Below are 24592 nucleotides of genomic sequence, written 5' to 3'. Positions count from 1 at the left end.
AAAATAATACAATGACATTCAACACTGACTATACAGGTTATTTCAACAATTTACTCAGTCAATTGTTTGTTTTCACTAGTTTAAATTTAAATTAAGATAATTATTTATTTAAATCAGAAAATAATATAAAATATAATAACAATTATAATAAAATATATTAACATTAAATATAAATAATATTTAATATTCAATATAAACCACACATACAATCCATAGATTTATATATCCATCCATACAATTATATTAATAAACTTGTGCATCGTTACCATGGAAAAGGCTCCAATATAATGCACAGTGTGAATACATTTTTTTATACCATGAATATGAAATATACCAAGGTATACTAAGTTTAGTTTCAAGTTTGTAACGCATACAAATATTGATGCTATGAAAAAAATTTTGGTATAATTAGTCCATTTCCGATATCTAGCTGAAATTTTTAAAGCGTGCTGAGGACGTAAAAAGTGAGGCCGAGTTCGTAAATGAGCAACATAAGTCAATTGAGTCTTGGGTCCATAGGACCTATCTTGTAAACCGTTAGAGATAGAACAAAAGCTTAAATGTAAAAAGTGTTTCTTATAAAAAGATAAATAACTTTTGTAAACATCACTGTTTACCCGTGAGAGCGCATATTATGCGCAAATTGTAGTATTATATGAATATATCAGTTATATGTGTGTGACATGTATGTTTGTGTAATGTGAAAGAGTAATCATTACTGTCTATACATTGTATTTCAACAATTAACTCAGTCAATTGTTTGTTTTAACTTGTTATTTACTCATTTTTACAAAACTTTATGAATAATTTTGGTGGGTAAGTTCATTGTCCTCCCAAATATTAAAAGGTCTGCGATGTGTATTTATTTCATACCGTATTCATATTAAAGATTGTAATTTTATAGGTTATATGCTCATTGTTATTATTAAATGAATAATTCATAAAACTAATTTAACAAAATTTTGATAAAACAAGTGAAAACAAACAATTGACTGAGTTAATTGTTGAAATACCATGTATAGTCAGTGTTGATTTCTTTATCACATTACATATACCAACATGTGACACATACATAACTGATAATCAAGTATAGTACATATTATAAAATTTCCGCCCTAATTGTCGCCCTCACGGGTAAACAGTGATGTTTACGAAAAAATGTTTCAAACAAAAGTTGTTTAATTTTTGATAAGGAACATTTTTTACATTTAAACTTTTGTTCTATCTCTAACGGTTTACAAGATGGGTCCTACGGACCCAAGACCCAATTGACCTATGATGCTCATTTACGAACTTGACCTCACTTTTTACGTCCTGAGTACGCTGTAAAAATTTCAGCTCGATATCTTTTTTCGTTTTTGAGTTATCGTGTCCACAGACGGACGGACGGATACACTATGTTATACACAAACAAATAATACAATCTTATAAGTGACGTATATGTTTGAAATATACAATGTTGTTGCTATGCAAATAATTGATACTATGATACTATATAACATATCAATTATGTTCTGAACTAATTTGCGCTGTCACGGGTAAACAATAATCTTTACAAAAAAATGTTTCAAACAAAAGTTGTTTATTTTTTTGTAAGGAACATTTTTTAGATTTAAACTTTTATTCTATCTCTAACGGTTTACAAGATGGGTACTATGGACCCATGACCCAATTGACCCATGTTGCTCATTTACGAACTTGACTTCACTTTTTACGTCCTAAGCACGCTGTAAAATGATATCAGCTTGATATCTCTTTTCGTTTTTGAGTAATCGTGTCCACAGACGGACGGACGGACGGACGGACAACCGGAAATGGATTAATTAGGTGATTTTATGAACACCTATACCAATTTTTTTTTTGTAGCATCAATATTTTTAGGCGTTACAAACTTGGGACTAAACTTATAATACTATGTATATTTCATATATACATGGTATAAAAAATGGGAAAAAATTTGACAATGAAAATTGGTATATAAATCAAAAATATATAAATAATTGATCATTTCTTTTATCTATAAAAATGTATATAACTAAAATGTATATAACTATATTATATACACACATATATATACAATTGAATTACCTTTTATTGTAAACGGTATGCCATTGAATTGTATAACTAGATAATATCTAATTCATAAGAACAGTTGTAGGTATATAATAGTACATATTATATACACCTGTATACCTACACAAATACAGATTGGTAGGTATATAGTATAGGTAAGGTATATACTAAATAAAATGTAGATATGTAGCCATTTTATGGATCGATATTTTGGTATATAAATGAAATAATAAATATTAAATAAAGTTGAATTTATATGCTACTAGACGAAGAAACGAAGCACAAAAAAATGATCAAAGTTCGAAAAATTTGAGCAGTAAGTCGGATTTGAATGCGGTTTTCGGCATTCGATTCTTTAGAGCGTCAGGAAATTTTGTGACCTAGTTTGATTTATAATTGGTCTCATAGGTACCTGGTGCTCAGGGTAAACTGTTCCTCGCCGTCAAGTGGAGTTTTCAGGAAATATGTTTGAAATCGGTATTTTTGGGGTCGCTGAACACGAATATCGTGACAGAATTGGTCTCAAAGGTACCTGGTGCTATACGGTATCTCTATCGCCTCCTGGAATTTTCAAGAATTTCGTCATATAATCAGTCCAAACTCGTTACTCGGGGCGAATTTCTCGTAAACTCTAGGAGGCGACGAAGATACCGTTGCACCAGGTACCCCTGAGACCAATTAGGTCTCGATATTCGTATTCAGCTACCCCAAAAACTATTAACCGAATTGTGAATTTAATATTAACGGTCAATTTAAAATGCAATTATAAAATGCATATTACTTATGTTAATTGCAAATTTTTAATTTCTTTAAATCAAACTACGTCCCATAATTTTCTGACCCTCTAACGAATCGAATACCGAAAACCGCATTCAAATTCGACTTACTGCTCAAATTTTTCAAACTTTGTGCCTTCGTTTCTTCGTCTATACATATACATTCTTAATACATATTCTAGAGTAAAGTAGTGTAGTTGAAGTGGTATGTACCCAACATAAATAAACTATTACCATCAGTGGCGACCCACGGAATTTATCAATAACTTGAGTAGACAAGCTTGTTTCTAGGAAGTCGATAGTCGCGACTTTAAATTACATGTTATTATAATACCCACTACAAATTATATCCCTTATTATCCCTTAAAATATTCTGTCAGAAAATTAACTCTTTGAATTTAATATAAAAAACTACATGGTACGAGATGGATTATAAATCAAAATTTTTTTTAAACCAGGCCCGTGCGCACAGTAGCGTTTTTGGGGGTTAGAACCCTTCCCCTTGAAAATCTCTCCACATAATTTTGAATTAGCAATATAGTCCATATATCCATGCATATTTTGAGCTCGGTACATTCTTTGACTTTGTTTTTGAATAGAATACTTCAGACAGAAAACCTGGATCTTGGGAAGGCTATCTAACTGGCTGATGTTGCGAAACAGATTTTGATTGAAAGAAGAGGAAACGCTGGAGAAGAAAATGAAAATTTTCAAAACTGTGAGACATATCTGCGATGAATACGGCATAGAAGCCAAGGTTCGCGTCATGACAGATTCCACGCTCGAATGTACAGACTGATTCAGTTGAAGATTATAGATCGTTTTTTGAATCATCGCAATATTTTATCAAATTTTCACTGCCTTTTCTCTCAACAAAATGAAAAATTTTGAAAACAACAGCGACGAATTAACGCTCCTTTTCAATTCTGCGTCGTCTCAAAACTTGCGTCATAAAAAACGCACATTATAGAATACATACTCTATGTAAGGGCATGTGTTTTGTTTTTGTTTTTTTGACATATTTAGATCGACAATGTCTGAAGATCGGATAAACGGCTAAGCCTTGCTCAATATACATCGCGATGTAGAGGTCGATGCACACAAACTATTGAAAAAATTTGTTTCTATATATCGCAGAATTAATTTATTGAATAGTAACTGAATCATTTTGACCTAATAAAATGTTATCTTACTCGAAAAAAGTGTTTCTTCTTTTTATGAATTAACATGATCAACAAAAGTTTGAACCCTTGGCCTTCCCTTGGATAATTCCTGCGCACGGACCTGAGTCGTTCACACAAAAATTTTTTAATAGAAAAGTTGCATATTTTTCGAAAGTTTACTAAAAATTACTAAAAAAAATTAAAATTTTTGGACTGATTTTTTATGTAATTTTACTATTGAAAATGGTTTTCCTAAACTGTAAATTCGAACGTCAGTGACGACAACATATCGCTTTAGTAACGCCATTGCACGGAGAAATGATAAAATAGCATGCAAGATACTAATGATTTGTCACTCAGCTTGTTTTCAATATATTATTTCACAATTTTACATGGAAACAAGCTGAAAAAATAGGAATTTTCTTTATTAATAATTTATAAAAAAATGTAATTATTAATTTTTAAAAAAAATTACTTTGAAATAGTTTAGATTAATTATTCTTTTAGTTTTAGGTATATGAATTTGTGACCAGAAAAAAAAATTAATGTACCTTCTCTATGGTCCATGAATAACAGCTTCCCATGGACTTTCACATACACTACAATACAAAAATATAAAATTGTAGTTTCTAAAATACGATTAAAATTTTCAGATTACGGTCGTTTATAAATAGTAATGTACTACTTAAAAATATGTCTCAAAAATAATAACTGAATCCTGTAGTGCTGAAACTCATTAAGTTACAAAGTCGTACATAGTGACTTTATCCCAAAGTTAAAAACTGTTATACAAAACTAGCCAAAAGTAACCAATATAGTCAATGATTTTAATTTTTTAATAAATAGAAAAATTATTCATCTGTTGACACCAAAAGAAGATGAATTCAAGATATATTTTTCTATTTTTAGGTGTAATGTGAAAACACCTTAAGATCGTAAATTCAATAACAAGTAAGTTCTTGGTATGCCTAATTGATACTTTTCATGTCACCGGTTTATGAAAAAATAATTGGTGGAAACGACGGAAAAAAAAAACAAATAAAAAAATAGAAAAGTAATAAAAAAAATTTAAAAACTATGAATTAATAAAAAAGCTTAGCCTTGCTAGATTTGAAACATTACTGTTAATTCTTAATGCATAATTACTTTATAAAATTTACATCAAAAAGTTTTGATTGATCACTCTAATTAAAATAATAAATAAAAAGCTGGAAAAACAAGTAAAAATAAACAATTAACAGTATTTAAGTTTAACCCTGTATTTAAGTGTTGAGTATCAGTAGTTGAATATCATAGAATATTATATATAGAGAACGCGAGGGATCTGCTAGCCTATAAGTGGATGCGATATGATGAATGAGAGAGAAGACTGTCAGCGAGTTCCCCCTTGTCTTTGTCACAGTTGACTATGTTGCTCAAACTCAAACTTTTTTCAAATTTCAGCTAGATATCTCTTTTCGTTTTGAGTTATCGTGTTTCCAGACAGAGAGACAGACGAACCGATAAACGGAAGAACTAGGTGATTTCATGAACACCTATACCAAAATTTTGTTCGCATCATCAATATTTCTAAGCGTTACAAACTTGGAACTAAATTGAATATACCTAGATATATTTTTCACGTATACAGGGTATAAAAATTAATCACAAATTTTTAGGAACATGTAAATTGCAGTTTTGTTTACCTTATTTAATTTAAATTAAAAATAAATATATATCAATATAGATAATAAAACACATTTAACGATTTCCACATATTAATTTTACGAATAATTTAAAACTATATTTCATATTTTACTCTCTATAGTTTAAAATAACATGATTAAAAATTTTTATAAATTGTGCACATCTGCTTTCAATCAGATTTTGTTCCAATATGAAGAACTACTTAAAACTATTTTTCTAATTATTCAAATAAAGATGAGAATTATTTTTTTGCGGGCTATATTAGGCAATTTGTTCAAATATAACTCTTTCAGGACTCACGATACAAATTTTTGTATATTTAACTATTAAGCTAGTAGCTTCAAAATTCTCTAATAAGCTTCAAAAAATCGTTGTATTTAAAAGTTGTTAAGTTGCAGAAAAATATTAGTTTTCGAAAAAGGAGCAATGTCAATTTATAAACAAAGATATGTCCCTCTTTTTAATTTAGGCTTAGAAACCAACTTCACAAATTAAAGCGCAGACAAATTATTTTTGTTAAATATTTCAAAATTAAGATATTCGAAAGGAAAAGATGTAGGACAAATTCTTTTTATAAGTAAAAGACATATGTGTATTCGGAAAAGGAAAAATTCGCCACTGTCTCTCTCAACTGAGTTTATATTTAAACATTTCTAATTAAATATTAAATACGTTTGGGATTATTATTGTTAATTAGTATTTGTTATTACACATGTAAAATTATTATTAATAAATCAATCAATATATACCTCATTTCAGTAATCTAGCATAAGTTGATGATTTATAGGCATATTAATAACACCTTTATCATTTAATGATTTTTTTCATTTAAAAAAGAAAAACGATAAAAAGGGTAAAAACAAAATTTGTGAAATTTTTTTTTCAGGTGTTTCCAGCATGATTCCACTTATTGACAGATTTGACCTATTTTTTTCACAGATTCAGAATTATGTTAGCTGTGAGATTCCAAAGTTGCAAAATTTTTTATCGTTTAGATCGGAAGATAATCAGCAGAAAAATTTGCGATTTCCCCATTCAAAGCATGTAAAACTCACTGTGCTCCCAGCTATATTTTACGATATTAATAAAATTCCCTCGACAGAATTGAAAAAAAAAGTAAGAGAGTTGAAAAGATTTTTTTTAGAATAAAATTAATAAAAAAATTTTAAACATTACTTAATTTTCGTTTTACAAGATATTATTTTGGACGTTAATTAATCAAAATTGGGAACGTGGGCATAATTATCACAATAAATTAAGCAAGCTTTTGTTTTTCTTCGCAAAAGCGTTGATAAAGTCATCGATATTCAGATGTTTATGAGAGCTAGCCGAATGATCTTTCCTGTCCTATTGAGACACGCAACCAAGCTTTAACCCCGCGAAGTGTAGAAAACTATCTCTCTGTGGTATCTAGGCTGGTGGAAAGAGTTGTCAGTATTTGTAAGAACATTTTTGTATTAGTGTAAAAATTTTGGTCGCATGCTTCAATGAGATGACCTACCGACTCTGGTATGGTGGAATTGTTTTCACATTGTGCTTTCCGTTTGGCCATCCAGAGTCGGTATTCATTTATAACAGTTGATTTACTATCATTAATGAATCACCGGTACATCTGAACCATTTTTTTACTGCTTGGATATCGATATACAAGTCCGTGACACCAACATTTGGATCAGATAGTAAAACTTTCAACTGAATTGGGCCGAATACCCCCGGAGACAAACTTGGCCGAAAATCATTGATAATCTAATAGGGTTATATAAATTGAATCCCAAAAGTACTTTTCTACCGTTTTCGCTAGTATTTTTTCGATTTTTGGAATTTACATGCCTTGAAACGAACTTTTTAACCAAAAATAGTTAAGATGGTGGTTTAGTATGAAATTAGGAACAAAAGACTATTAGAAGCGGTTCATTATTTTTTTTATAATTTTATTAAATCATAGTCTATTAAGGTGATGAGCATGCCCAACATGCCCAAATGGGTGGATCCGGAAAAGAAAAATGTTGTTTTTACTATTTCCCTCGAAATTTTTATTACGTTTTTTCTCTCCATAAAAATCTTTTTTATCCCTGAACTAAATTATGAAAAAAAAAAGGTTAACCGAGTTGGTCGAGCCGTTCTCGAGTTTTGCGCTTAGCAACACATTTAGCGATTCATTTTTATTTATAAAGAAGATGATGTCAATGATTATTTCTCCGCAGTAACAGCAATATCGTCTCATTTTTAAAATACGGTCCATTTACACCTCCATAACAAAAACCAATAATAAACACCAATGTGTGTGCATGTAAACGTGATTCATGAACAGCATGTGGGTTTCTTCACTCCAAAAACGGTAATTTCTTAATTCAAATAGATTCATTATTTAATGTAAATATATATCATCTTTAACGATGAAGCTCATTTCTGGCTTCTGTTAATGAATTACGTTTGCATTCAGGAAAAAATTTACAGTTTGGCGTACGGTTTGTGGAATGGAGCTGTAAATATAAGTTATTTTAAAATGAAAATGGCTATGCTGTTGCTATTCACAAAAAACATAATCATTTTTAAATCAAAACGCCGTGAAAAAATATCTAAAATTAAATCGTATTATTATTTTATTTCGTTTTACTATAATCTCAAAAAAATTGATTGTTTATTAGATCAAATTTTATAAAAAGAAGTGAAAACAAACAATTGACAGAGTTAATTGTTGAAATAAAATGTATTGACAGCGTTGATGACGCAATCGTTTGTTTTTTGACGTCATGTAAGTAAAAAAAGATATCCACTCTTAGATAGCCAGACACACATAAATGAGAAGTCCATATAATACATACTATAAAATTTGGACCTAATTTGCACCCTCATTGGTACACCGTGATGTTTGTGAAAAAATGTTTCAAATAGAAGTTGTTTATTTTTTTATAAGAAACAGAACATTTTTTACATATAAACTTTTGTTCTATCTCTAACGGTTTACAAGATGAGACCTACGGACCCAAGACCCAATTGACCTATGTTGCTCATTTACGAACTTGACCTCACTTTACTTTACTTTTACGTCCTGAGCACGCTATATAAATTTCAGCTTGATATTTCTTTTCGTTTTTGAGTTATCGTGTAAACAACCGGACAGAGGGAGAGACAAACAAACGGAAATGGACTAATTAGATGATTTTATAAACACCTATACCAAAATTTTGTTGGTAGCATCAATATTTTTAAGCGTTACAAACTTGGGACTAAACTTAGTATACCTTGATATATATTACATACATACATGGTATAAAAACTATTTAAATGAATTTGCTTCGTTTGAAATTGTGCGGAAAATAAACGCCTTTATGATAAATAATTTTGTATTATAAATTTTTTCCTCGATACATTTGTGGAATCATAAAATATGTTTATTACATTTTTAACAAATATACTTTTTGACGCTCATTTATTTATTAAAATCTCTATTCACCAATAAAAAAAAAGGATGTAACTACAATGATAAGAAATAGTTTGCATCAGTCAAAATAAAAGCAAAAATACCGTCATAAAAATAAAACAGAAGTAGCAACGTAAAAAAAGAAACGTTCCATCGCATGTTTATACACTAATATTTAACCCAATTTTGTGTTATTTGAAGTAGCTTGTCTTAGATTAAACCCATGTGGTTTTGAAGTATTAAAATAGGATTTTGGCAAGTATAGTTAACACTAATTCAATGAGGAATTTTTCTTTTTTCCTAGCCAACAAAAATTATTAGCCGCTTTTAGTCAACAGTAAGTCCTACTATATGGTTTCTTTATATCTGAGCTTCAAGGCTTGAGCATGAATGTTTGTTAGTCGAGCGGAAGCAGATAATCACGAAAATAAACGGAAGGAAGTATTTTAAGTAGTTAAGAATTTTCCGGTATATTTTTTGCTACAACCATACTAGTTACGAGTTAAAAATTTTATTGGGAGATCTTTATCTAGTTAGCTTAAAAAAACCTCAAATTGAAAATAGTTACATTGACTCCACGAGAGGCTTTAAGGCCATAAGATCTATTGTGATACCACCTTTTTGCTAATCATTTCAGCTCCTCCCTTACTTCGAGAGGCAAAATGCTCCTCCTTCATTTATATACTAGACCACCACATATAAATTTTTGTTGTCTCGGACGAAATGGATATCGCTAGAGATATCGTATACAGTAGTTAGTCAATCCAACTAAGCCACTAGGATTGGCTTAAAAAATTTTTATACCGAATTTTAATATTTTTTCATGTATCCAATATATTTATTTTTTAACACCCGTAACAAAAAAGGTGTGTCTGTGTGTCTGCCTGGGACATCGAAACGCCTAAACGGATGAACCGATTTGGATTTTTTTGTTTCGTTTGAAAGGTTATTAGTGGAGACTGTTCTAAGATATGTTTTAAGTTTAGTTTAGGCTTCCGTACCCGGAAAAACTAAAAAATAAGTCGATGATCCTCAAAATCGGTTCAGTTTGGAGAAGGCTCTAAAACAAAAGGTAATTTAATGGAGAGTGTTCTTAGGTACGTTTCAAGTACGACTTTAGGGTTCCGTATCCGATAAATTTTTAAAGGTTTTTTTAAATTTTGTAAATTTCACTTGTTTTACACAGAAAATTAAAAATTATAATAAAATCTTAAAACGCAACAAGACATCTGTTTTGGTGAAAGCGATAAGAAGTAAAATAAAATTAAAAATTGTATAAGTAGAAACGTTGGAAAATAACCACAATAAGTGCACACAATTAATGGTACCGATAGCAAGAAAATATCATCCATCAATAATAATAGACGATTTATAAATAGACAAAAATATTATTGTTATTATTATTATATCTATAAATCGTCTTTTTCGGCATATCTTTTATTAGTAATTTGTTTATTTATAAATAGTTTTTATTGTTTGAAGTCAATGTCAATAACAGGTTCTATTGTTTCCTAAAATTCTTATTATAAAAGTTTTTTTTTTTTTTAAATTAAACCACTCAAAGTATCAAAAAAAATGTTTAGATTATTGAAAAACTTACCATAATATTATTGTATTCAAAAGATCTAATTGATATAAAAAAATATGTTATTAATACCTTATTGAACATTAAAATCTAGATTAAATCTAGTTAATGATATACCATATTCAGTTACACAAACCAAACCATAATATTCACAAAAAGATTGATTAGTATGAACATATTAAGAACAATTTGAATAACAAATAATACAAATAAGTATAACACTTTGTTCGTGCATTGTCTTATTAAAAATAATACCTTAAAAATAAAAAATATAATATGTGTCATCAGCATATAGCATATCAGTATCATAACATATGAATATACTATATGTAGCTTGAATCTATGAGGAGGTCTATGTTGAATGAATTTTATGTAATATAATATATAATAATATAAATTAAAACATTTAAAACACAGAGAGTCCTACCTAAATTATTTTTATACCATGTATATGAAATATATCAACGTATATTAAGTTTAGTCCCTAGTTTGTAACGCTCGAAAATATGGATGGTACAGGTGTTCATAAAATCATCTAATTAGTCCATTTTCGGTTGTCTGTCCGCCCGTCTGTCTGTCAACACGATAACTCAAAAACGAAAAGAGATTCCAATTTGAAATTTTTATACCGTGCCTAGGACGTAAAAGATAAAGTTGAGTTCGTTAGTGAGCAGCATAGGTCAATGTGGTCTTGGATCCGTAGAACCAATCTTGTAAACCGTTAGAGATAGAACAAAAGATTAAATGTAAAAAATGTTCCTTATAAAAAAATTAACAACTTTTGATCGAAACATTTTTTGTAAACATCACTGTTTGCTCACGAGCGCGCAAATTCGGTGCAAATTTTTTAGTATTATATGGGAATATCAGTTACGTTTGGCTATCTAAGAGTGGATTTCTTTCTTTGTTTATATGACGTTAAAAAACAAACGATTGGGTCATTAACACTGTCTATAAAAAAGCACATCTTTTATTGCGACACTAATTCACAGCAGGCTTACAAATACATTTTTGGAAGTCCTGGCCACCGGAAGTCTTGCCACAGCTTGCTTAACGAAACACAATTTACCAATGTCTAACTTGCCAAGGGGGACGCCCTGTAGATAAGAAGTCACACAAGTAAGTATATAACTGAACCTAGTATTCTAGAAGCTAAGGCATTTGAAAAAATTTCAAAGACTAAGAGAAATTCACTTTTGTACATGGGCTTTTGAATATAACTTTGCGCTGATCAAGAAATAATTGATAAGAATATTTCATTGTGCAAATATTATTATTTGTTTTAAATTGTATTTTTTTTCTCCTATATTCATTTCTTTTAGTCTCCAGTAGGCATTTCAACATGGCCGCGTATACAAAACGTATCCTTCCCAAAGATTATAGCTCGTACAAGTAAATCACAAAAGAGTAAATTTAAAAATATGATGGAAGCGCAAATAAATGTGTAGTAGGTAAGTATATTTAGTAAAGTTACCTTTTTAAATTGTGGCGAAGATATATTAATGCAATTTAGTTAATTTTTGGGTAAGTCTTAGCCGCACCATATAAACTTGTCGTGAGAGACGTGCGAACTTTTATAATAAAAAAACAAAAATTATGTGACGTTAAAACTAAATTAAGACTAAGTTTAAGTATAGACATTCAGTTTAAAGCAATTTAAATGAGAAACGAAAATGAGAGATGATTTCTAGGATCAACTCAGCTCTTAACACTCTACACGCATAAAATGTTTGATACCAAACTGCACACATAGTTACAGGGCTTTGAATAGAACAAAGATTTTCATTTAGACTTATCTAAGTCACCAGTTCAATTGTAATCTATCGGTAGATTTCACAAATACGTCTTTTAAATCCAGATGTGTTTACAAAAAACGATTTCATTGTAACTAAAACCAAAACAATGAAGTTTTAGAAAATTCAGTCAAAGAAGGAACTAAAACGTTTTCAACCTAAGTCGTTGTAAAAAGATTTATTTGCAGGGTGAGATGACACCACTTGCAGACTAAAAGTTACCATTATTTGTTACCGTGTTTATTTTTTATATTAAATAAAGGTTTTCTGTATTCATAAATATTATGAATCATCTTGGACCCCTCATATAAAAGAAGTCCTTTTGCAGGGAAACTAGGGAATATGAGTATATACTTAGTATCTTTAAATTTATGAGCATTCTTCCTAAACAGGATCATCTTGAACACCCTTTTCCAACATGGTGAAAATTGATATACTACATAATTTAACTTAGTTTCCGCTATTTATTTACGCATCAATGAAAATATTAATTTACTCAATTATAATTTAATTCTAAATATTCTACTTGTTATAATTAAATAAATAGATAAATATTTTCCAAATAGCTTTGAAATATGGATACACATATATTATAAAACGATGTGCTTCTGCCTGTTTTTCTGTTAATGTAATTATAACTAATACTTCTAACTTTGTATTTTTACATGATTCTTAGTTTGTATTATTACTACGTCAGTCAAATTCTACATTAAAATCAAAACGCGGTGTAAAGCTGCTTTATTGGTATGTCATTTGGGGAGTGTGAAGTTACGTTTTGCGCCAAATTTTCGGACTTTTTTTAGTTGTTCACCTATTACACAGATAGCACACCATTTTGGGCTTACAAAACGTAGCTTTACACTCTTAATGAGTAAAAATAACCGACCCAAAAAGGCAGATTTACATCGCCGCCAGGCCGCCATTTAAAGTAGTTACGAAAATTTGAAAAATGTTTCGAAGTATTTTCTAGACAACTTTTTTTTCATTTTTTTCAAAAACTTTTTATAAAGCTCCCTAGTTGAAACTATCTACAAATTTTCATCTCTCACGAGGAAACAATGATGTTTTCGTGAAATTATTTTAAACAAAAGTTGTTTATTTTTTATAAGGACTTTTTATATTTTGTTCTATCTATAACGGTTTAACATAAGCAAAACTCTCAGAATTTTAAAATTTACGGAAATATGAGTTGGTTTCAATTGTTTCAAATTTAATATACATTCAAAATAATGGTAGCAACTAATGTCAAAAGCTCATAGTTTTTGAATTGAACTGCAAAAACTAAAAAAAGGCCGAAAATTTTGCAGTTTTTCACGAACTAAGCAATTTTTTTTCTTGAAAAACGTAGTTTCACACTCCCCTAAGGGGTCCAAATAACATACTTTCACTCCCTTAAACCAGCTTTACATTCCGTCTTGCGTCTTAAGTCTTTGTTTTTTTTATTATTGGCGTACCTATACGTTTAAATATTCGTCAATGAACACACAGATAAAATGAAATTTTTATTGAATTATTTATTATTTTCTATTTTTTCGTAACTGAAATAATGTTATTATATGAAGGGATAATAGAAACAGTGCATTATGTAGAAAGGTAAAATAAATTTTAATTTTTACTCTTATTTCTCTTTATCTACTTTCTCTGTTTATCTTTTAACTACAGCAAACTACTAAATCCATGAATAGTGTCAAGTAGTAGCAATTAAGTAATTTTTAAGCACTTAACTTGTTACATTCTGTAAACGTTTTATATATGTTAAAACCAAAAGTATATAAAAACCGGTAATCTTCATCGTAAGAACAAGGTAAGTATCACTGTCATTATGAACAAAGAAAAACATAACAACTTTTGTAGTGCAATAAAATGTCGCTTGTTGCTTTGACTTACATAATTATTAATTTTATGTACATAAAATTTATAATCTGTAACTAAAATCATAAAAAGACTACCAGTAAAATGTCACTTCCGGTTGAACTAATTGATATGCATCAAAACTTTAAATTTATCTAAAAATCAAAAGTTTTTATGAACATTTTGAAGAAAAAAAAAAGCTTATAAATATTTCCAAAAACATTCGAAACAAATGATAATTAATTTATAAGTTTATAAACAAATTTTCATCAAACATGCAATATCCTGATTAAACAAGCTAGCCAATGACACGATGCTATAGATCTTCGGCTTAATTTTATTATAGTAAGTGTGTTAAAAATATACCACGAATCAATCTTATGCAAAATAATTTTTTCCGATTTTCAGTTTTGAAACTTAGTACACATAAAAATGAATATATCTATTATTATGCATTTTCAAAATTTCAAAATGATCAACCGTCTAGTTTCTCAGAAAAACAGTTTCAAAAACCAGCTTTCCGTCTTTTTTTATTTTGTTCGATAATAATCTCCCAACTTAAGGAGGTTTGAGCGTATAATGATTTGGGAGGTTATTATCGAAAAAAATAAAAAATGACAACTTGTCAGCGATAACGGATTGTATATAAGAGATTGTATATAAGATTGTCATTTTCGAAACTATTTTTCTGAGAAAGTAATCGGTGAATCATTAAAAAATTTTGAGCATACATTTGGAAATTTTGAGCCTAATAGATTCATTTACATGTATATAAAGTTTCAAAAGTACCTAAACTTGGAAAAATTATTTTACATAAGATTGATTAGTGGTAGATTCGCTCGAACTTCCTTAAACTGAAAATTACTTTATATATTTTACTGTTACATCAAAGAAATTCTACAATAATACCTGATTATTATTGATTCTGAAAAAAGCAATAATATCGGAAAATCAGTTATTCTCGCTGGAGTTGATGCTATTTGGAAAAATTTACTTGCTTGCATTTTCAAGGAGGTGCGGAAATAGGTTCAAATATTTGGAACCATCAATCAACTTGTGGTTAAGCTAAATTTAGAGGTTTTCAGTAGTACCGCTGAACACTTTAGTTAGAATAAAGGTAAGAATTGTACGTTCAGCTCCCAATTTGTTTGTCACATTGTTGACAAGCTTTGGTCGTAACTCATTTATATAGGCATGTTTTATGATGTTTTCGAGAGAAGAAAACACTACGGTGTTGACGAATATTTCCGGTTTATACCAAAGTTCTGTATACTGCATACCTTCCGGAGATCCCAGAATCACTGGGCTAGTTTCGATAAACACAACGTGTGTTATGTTTTGCTCTCCCGAAAACATCATTTCAGACACACAGCAGATTAAATATACTTAATAGGATACGAATAAGGTAGAGGTACAGGCTACACTCAATTTTTAGGCAGATAGATATGTTTAATTCATTAGCCTGCGTTCCCATTCTTATGAAGATAATATTTTATCTATAAAGAACCAGCTTTGAAATCGAAAACTCTTTAGCACGCAAAGATTTTAAACTAACAATACTCTTTTTCATTAATTTTGAGCTTTTTTCCTTGTGTTATTATTAACGACAACACTTTTAACAAAGATATAGAAAGCCAACCTTTCTTATTAACATGCAGTCCTACTTTCTATTTCTGCATTTTTTATGCACTTCTAATAATTCCCTTCAAAAAATTAATACCACTGCAACTGTAATTGTGTAACGAAATTGTTGTTACTCTCAGTGTAAATAGTGTAATAAGATTTCATAGCACTATTATTTTCTAGTTTTTTAGAAAACTATAAATTTTAATGGCAAACCATTTTTATGAATAATAATTTTATCTACTTTTAAAATTATCATTTTTCCGTATAGAACAGCAAAATTGTCAGAACTCTTCAAAAACTACACGGAGAAAATCTATTTTAAGATATTATATTACTATACTAAATTGGTATAAAATTCGTAAATACTTTTATATTTTGATGAATTTATTTTGGGAACAAGACTAGACGGTCAATAAACCTAACGCACTTTCAAAAAGATAATTTTTTTTATTCATTTCAAAAATACTTTACATTACCTACCTAAAATATTTGTTACTTTATTAATTTTAATATCCTTTTTTTAAATTAACAATTTACTTTATATTTTTATAGATTTATTTATGTGATAAAATAATAAAAATTATGTTTTTCGTGCAATTATTTTCTTTAATAATAATTTCATTTTTTTTAATTGCTAGTTTTTGCTAAAAATTAAATAAAAGTGGGGAGTATTCATGAAATTTTATTCGCATTTCCTAACCAAAAATAAAAATACCGTAAAAAGTATGACAAAAAGTGAAATGAAAATTAAAACCGGCCAAGAAATACGGATACTATAAACATTTTAAACTAATAATTTTCATTCATCCAAGAAAGGCGCTCAGACAGTTGGAGCAGCTTTCTATCACAGCAGCGCACAGATATCATGCAAATTTAAACTTAATAACAAATTTTCTATTTTCTCTGCTGAATGCGTTGCTGTGTTAGAGAAGCCTTAAAATACGTACTTCAATCTCATATAGCTGATGCAATAATAATACCTGACTCAAAAAGCCTCCTTTCGACCACATCCAATCCAATTTGATTCCTATATTATATCCCTTATAAAGTACGAGCTCTATAATATTACTAATCAAAATTATTTTATTTCTTTTATATGGTGTCCATCCCATATTGGTGTACAAGGAACCGAAACTGTGGATTTATTAGCTAAAGATGGGGCACTCAATGGAGAAAATAGCATGTATCTACCACCATACAGCGATCTCTATGCAGCATGTCGATCTCAGATTATTGAGGAATGGCAAATAGAATGGGATTATAGCAGCAAAATAAAAGGCTCTGCAATAGCTGCATTACAACCGCGATCTATTCTTAAGTTCGACGGCCTACAGCTCGACCGTCACACAATTGCGACCATTGTTAGACTACTTACGGGACACAACTGTCTAACAAGACATCTAAATAAGATCAAAATAAAAAAGAATGCCCATTGCGCTTGCGGCCACGATTGTTGTGATGAAAATCACGTACTTCTTGAGTGTTGATACTCTTCTTTCCCACCAAAGAGCCATACTTTATAGAAATCTCATATAGCCCATTTCTTTAAATCTTCGAACACCGGTGTCTAAATCGCCCCTAAAATACACTGTGCTGTCTGTTTTAAATGCCACACCAATTCTTTCCTACTGTCTAACAATCCATGACCCTCAACATTTATGTTTGTAATCTTTTCCCAGCTCCGATGGGTCTCAGTAGCGCCTTCCTCAATCCTGTGCATTACATCCTATGTATCGTCCCAACTTTTCTTTTTTTTTAAAGTTACTTTGTCTTTTTTTTCTTAAATATTTTTGTTATTTTTTCAGTTTTATTTTAAATTCTTAATGCAATGTATATTTTTTATTTTTTTGTAAATGGCTTTAATGGCTTCATAGCCCTTGCCAAGATATTTAAAATAAAAAAAAAAAAAAAAAAAAAAAAACAAGCGCGTCTGCATGAAACTCCCTTTTTAAGAAAAATTTACATAATTTCAAGTAAATGTAAAGAATTGAGCCAGTTAAAATTAAATATTTTAGAGTGCACTTACATCAAAATATTTTAGACAAATAGAGACACTTAATCAAATTATTTTAATTGTTATTTTCACAAACACAAAACACTCTTAACGAACACATATGAAAACAAAATTATAAAAAAAAACTGCTTAATATAATCAATTAAATATTCAATACACACAAAAATTAAAATTTGTAACAAACAAAATAGAGACCTACGATTTTACCTACAGGTATTTGGCGTTAGACAATTTAATTATTTTCAAAATTATTCCATTTTTAAAAGTAAAAAACCATTTGTAGGTACACTTTTTATTTATTCATTATTTCTAATGAATAAAATAACAAAAAATAAATTTAATGGATAGGTTCATTCATACGAACGAAATATTGATTAATATTTACTATTAAATAATTATTTTTTTTAAATATTTCAATACACACAAAAACACCACACACTTATCAGAAAGTCACTTATGAAATATATATAACTGAAGTATTATATTTATTATATATAATAAAAGGTTGATAATATGTAAATTTTGTAATATTTACACGCAAAACTTGAAAAACAAATTAAAAATTTTTTCTACACAATAAAATACTTTTCTTATAAAATATTATTTCAACCACTTAAAATAAATTTACCAAATGTTTATTTTATATTTATAAATATTGTAATTAAATAGTATTAGTCGATCTCATTAACCCAATGTATAATTTATTTGAATTGTTTTATTTTATAATTATTTGGTCATCGTATAAGTTTAATTAAATCTTAATTATTATAATTCCTTGAATTTGACGTCATCATAGAAAGAATGTATAGTATTCATTTGTTATTTAAAACATACTGTACATGGTTGAATGTACAGAGTGTCAAGATACAATCAATAAAATACGAGGAAAATGCAAGCCGAAAATAAAGCAAACAAATTTAGTATTTAGGTTGACTAAAATAAAAATAAAACAAGTGAAAACAAACAATTGACTGAGTTAATTGTTGAAATACCATGTATAGACAGGGTTGATTACACTGTCAAGTTACACATACATACATGTCACACACACATAAATGATATTTCCATATGATATGTACATACTATACAATTTACGCCTAATTTGCGCCCTCACGAGTAAACAGTGATGTTTACAAAAAAATGTTTCAAACAAAAGTTGTTTATTTTTTTATAAGGTACATTTGCTCTATCCCTATCGGTTTACAAGATACGGACTCAAGACCCAATTGACCTATGATGCTCATTTGCGAACTCGATCTCACTTTTTACGCCCTGAGAACGCTATAAAAATGATATTTGATATCTTTTTTCGTTTTTGAGTTATCGTGTTCACAGACGGGTGGACAACCGGAAATGGACTAATCAGGTGATTTTATGAACACCTATATCAAAATTTTTTTCGTAGCATTAATATTTTTAAGCGTTACAAACTTAGGACTAAACTTAGTATATCTTAATATATATTACATATATACAGAGTATAAATACGGAAACAAAATTTTTAAAAGCAAATTTATATTTAATAAATTGAACCAGAAAGTAAATTTTAACTAGTAAAACTTGACCTTTTTCTATAGTCATACTATACGAGACCATAAATGAAAGCTTGAAATTGATGCTTTCAATGTTAAAAATTCATGTCAGGAAGCACAGAGAACAGCTTATTTCCTTTTTTTAAATTTATTAAAATTAACTTTTTTATTTTCACTAAAGTTCCTCTATATTTCCCAAATCTTCTACTTCTTATTACTGCTTCTTTCGATATATGCTGCAAAATATTTTATAGTTGTTATTGAAATAAACTTTACTCGTTTATTAAATATATTCCTATACCCATTCCCAACGTTTTTGAACCCCGTTTGTTTATTTTTGAGGATTTTCTTTTTGAAAAATTCAATTTGAGCCCATGAGATTATATTCATTTAACTTATAAATATTTTGCATTTTACTTCATAAATAAGTAACGATCGATCCAACACCAGAAATGAAACTCAAGTCAACTCAAACTGCCGGCATTTCAGAAAAACTTATTTTGCAAAATCTATTAATTGTCAAAAATGAAATGTGTGGCACTATACACATACTCATGCATACCTGTAGAATATTCCTAGAATGTCTTTGTTACATACTGTATTGAAAGACTTCTTTAAACTTAGAAATTTCTCAAACATGAACTTTGACATTCTTTTTGCGAAACAAATGATACACTCGGAAGTATAAAGATATTTAAAAATTCTTTCAAAAGTTTTTTTTTATTGAATTTAATAGTAAAACTACATACCAAATTAAAAGAATATGTAAAAGTCCAAAATAAATTTGAATTAAAAAAAAAAAATAAAATAAAAGCGTTAAAAATTTGAAATAAATATTTTAAAAAATAAAAGCAAACTTAGTTTTTTAATTCATTATAAAATTGACCTCTAATAAATATAAAAATAAAACAAAAAATAATCGAAAATTCAAATACTTAATTTTTAATTAATTATTATCATAATATACAATATTGTGTCTTCTAAATTAAAATTTGAACAAAATCTAAAATTTAAAAAAAATATTATTCGCAAATTCAAAAGAGAATTTAAAATTTTGACATCCTATATAATTTGAAATAATAAAAATAATTATTAAAATTAATACAAATTTTTTAAGTAAAAAATCTCAAGAACATAAGCGCAAGAAAGTAGGAATGTATATATATCTAACAAGTAAAAAATACAAATATTAGTTCTATTTTATTTATAAAAATATGAATCATTCGATTTACTAGGTCAATGCCTTATGATTTTGCATGTAATAAAATATATTCTAAAAAAATACAGCATTTTAAAATAAAATTAATTAATTAGGTAAGATAAAATTTAAAAAAAACACAAACCTTTTTTATTTAAATGGTTATTTAAACGACAAAGTTGTTCACAAATACTGAATATTGTAAGTGCACTTGTATTTGAATCACGTCTACGGACTTTTAAATAACTGGAGACAGCAGAGCGTGTTGTCTTCAAACCATTACGTCGTCGTTTCACCCCCCTAGTATCCCCACCCTTACCCCTACCACTACTACTATCACCACTACCGCTACGATTACCGTTATAACAACAACTACTAGTGTCGCCACCGTTATTATGGTCATCCTCGCAACTAACTGTTGTTTTATTATGAATGTCGATTTTCTTTTCAATAATCAGTGAATTTGTTGAACTAGCTGTATGATTATGAATAAAAGAATTTTGACGCCATCGCCAGCGTTCTGGACGTGGTAATTGACGCCATACATCATCTTTTAGTTGATCATTATTTTGATCAAACCAACAATCTTTTGATAATCGCATGACATCACATGCTTTGGTTGTTGTCTGATGTTGGTGTTGAGGTGGAATTTGTTTTGAACATTGTTCAATAATTTTTTTTGAATATTCATCTGGCGAATGTGTACTTATACGATTGTTGTTGGTACTGCATGTTCCAGTATGGCGCCGTGTTATCCATGATGGTAATTGTATGGGTGATTTTTTATTGTGAATATTATTCTGATGAATATATTGATTTGTCTGTTGTATCGGTGGTAATTTATTAAAATCACCATGATTATTATTAACTTTATGATTTTTTATTTTATTACATAATATTGTTGTATTTTGATAATATTTTTTACGTTCCGCTAATATTTTACGTGATTCCATAACCATTTCCTTTGTACTTAGTTATAGACTGTGTTAAATTTTCTAATTTTCAATGTGCGAATTTTTAATTAGACGGATATGGACAGTTAGTTACAAAACACTTAGATTAGTATATGACTGATTATATAATACCCGTACAGAAATTCGCGTATATTAGAAGATAAATTTACATCATAAACATTATTTACAGAACTCATATTATAATAAAATGTAATTATATATTCATCTAAAAACAATAAAAGAAGTTTTAAAAAAATTAAATTAAAAAAAACCGGCTAGATAACTTTCCAGCGCTTTCTGTTTGATAATTTTCTATTATATAGCTCAGATCATTATATCACAATTAACATAATTTAAATGAAATTAACCTAATATAATGTACGGTGGAAGCGTTGGCCACATTTAATTTTATGATAAATATATTCATTGCATTGACCTGCGATCTCATCTATTTAAAGATCGTCCTCAAACGAAGCTATCGATATGCTTGTTGTAATAAAAAAAGAACTAATAATCTTTAAATAGCTGAACAAATTTGTATTGCCGCTAAGAGCCTCATCAAGATTCAGTTTTCAAATGAATGAACCATAAGGAATTCGTTTAGAAGATACAATATCTCAAACAAACAAAGGCAAAATATACTGAGTAAACGAACAAAGGTGCGAATTTTTGGAACTATGTTCCTTATCGCACGTTATCGTTCTGATTTGTTTGCTAGTTGGCTGGTAAAACCAAAAAAAGTGCAACAAAAGAAAAAAACGACACCAAAAATCGATCATTTTCATCTACGTTGCCTAGGAAACTAAAACTTTTTCAATTGATTCAGTTTGCCATTAATTTTGAGATTTGCAAAAATATTTTTATAATTTGTCAATTTTTTTTTTATCAAAATTTTATGTTTATCATTTAAAAAAATTAAGTTGTGAAAGTTATCAGAAGTTAAAGATAACAGAGATAATTTAAAGTAAGTACAAGGAAATTTTTTATGTTATGTCGTAATAAGTATCCTGATCAAACCAAACGTAATGTACGCACATATTGATTCGACTACTAAATCGGAAGTATGTATTTTTTTAAACTAATATTATAATTAATTCATACAGTGAAAACTAAAAGTAGCTATAAAATTAAATTCTCAAAAAAGTGTTTGACTTCTAAAATTAATACCTTAAATTTTCAGAAAAATATCTTGTGAATAAAAAAAATAAGCGCTACATTTATAATTTTATAATGTACCAAGGCACGTAAGGAATATAGTTCCTACCGAATGTCCCACGACACCTATCTTTGTTTTTTTTTTCTTACAAAATGAATAATCTAGAGTCTAGGAAACGGCGTGACATATGACTATCTAAATTTTATCTTGAGCTAGAATTTACAGGATGCCGTAGAATCAGAAAAAAATATGGTGATTTTTTTGTTTAGATTTTATTGTTTTAAAAATTGATTTTGATTTAGGTTAAACGAGCTACGATTTTAAAAACACGCCGCTTTGAAATTGTTAGAATGAATTCATTAATTTGTATTGTTTGTCTTAACATACACTGTATCAGTAAGATCAATTTGTACCGTTTTCTGCATGATAGTTATAAAAGTCGCGTCATTTATTTTGATAAGTATCAACTATCATTCATATTACCACTAAACGACGAAATCTAAAATTCATTATCGATAAAAATCTAATTCGAAAATTTTTTAAAATGCTTCACCGAGTTGATTGCGAGTTGATTTTTAAAGATTTAAATTTCCGGAAAAAGGTCATCACTGTTATTAGCCAATATTTATTCGTTAAGTAAATTTTTAAAGTTCACGGGGGCGAAGCTGCTGAAAACAGCAAGTATATAAACACAGGAAATAAAAATATTAATACACTAATCACCCACAAATCACTCAACTACATTTTAAACACTATATAATTCATTTTTGAAACTGTTTTTTAAAAATTAATACAAATCTTTTGTAGAACCCTAATGAAGATAAAAATGGATGATGAGAAAATGAGCTCTTCTCTTCTAATCAACTCTAAATAATGGAATGTGATGAAAATGAAAATACACAATATGATAATTTTGTTTTATTTTTTTTCATATTTAGGTTAATAGCATTTCCCGTGTTATCCTGTAACAGTCTACAAATGTATATAAGGACGCAATGGTAGTTAGAGTTTAAATAGATAGACAAACTACATACCAAGTTCGTGTTTGATTTAGAAAATTCAATAATTTTGTGTAACTTTTTATTAACAAAATAAAACGCATTTTATGCAAAATTTATATTCTTTCATGTTTTGATAACTCTCAGTCTGTCCGTCTATCTGTCTATAGATTATTCGAGTAACTGTTTGTACCTTTTTAACGTAATTATTTTAATAATATGATACTTTCCTTTATCCAATAGCGTGTATATTTTTTTCATGACAATAAACAGCCCTTAAAGAAAAATATGTTCACTGAAAACGTTCACCCTATAAAATACAGGTCATACTAGCTCAAGCTGGAATTCCATCAAAATAACTAAAAGAATAATTGGCATAATTTGAAGGGTGTGAAGTAATATCTACGAATAGAAGGAAATGGGATGGTACATAAGTTTCAAACTTTTATCCTACTCCTTTAACAGGCAAATTTATTCCGTGGTACCAGAGTTAGATCAGGTGATATTTAAGAGCTATCTTTCAATGAAGACCAGCGTTTCATTGTCGCAAGACTCACAACCTTTGTTTTAATCGCTCAACTTGAGGCATTTCTGGTGCAAGGTTCATAATATTAAGACCTCTATCTATGCTGCTGTACGCCTTCATCCCCCTTTTTATTCATCCCCCTCCCCACATAGTACAGTAACTATCGTTATGCGATTGTCAACCTTCGAGGTTTGCTTCGACTACACAGTTGTTTGTTATTGAACTGGTGATAATGCAT

General features: G+C 28.8%; 1 protein-coding gene across 1 annotated transcript in view; it reads right to left on the bottom strand.

Moving 5' to 3' along the window:
- Nucleotides 1–21871, bottom strand: part of LOC123294543 (probable serine/threonine-protein kinase DDB_G0282963) — a 40986-nt gene extending 19115 nt beyond the window's left edge. Inside the window, exons 1-2 of the mRNA XM_044875646.1 lie at nucleotides 21845–21871; nucleotides 20867–21542 (exon numbers count right to left, since the gene is read on the bottom strand). Coding sequence (XP_044731581.1) covers nucleotides 20867–21542; nucleotides 21845–21871 — 703 coding nt within the window. The remainder of the gene's footprint in view (nucleotides 1–20866; nucleotides 21543–21844) is intronic.
- Nucleotides 21872–24592: the final 2721 nt, after the last annotated feature.

The sequence above is a fragment of the Chrysoperla carnea genome, chromosome 1 (assembly GCF_905475395.1).
Source record: "Chrysoperla carnea chromosome 1, inChrCarn1.1, whole genome shotgun sequence".
In the NCBI taxonomy this organism is placed as follows: domain Eukaryota; kingdom Metazoa; phylum Arthropoda; class Insecta; order Neuroptera; family Chrysopidae; genus Chrysoperla; species Chrysoperla carnea.
Note: the sequence above shows the minus strand (reverse complement) of the source record. Positions and strands in the feature narration are given on the sequence as shown.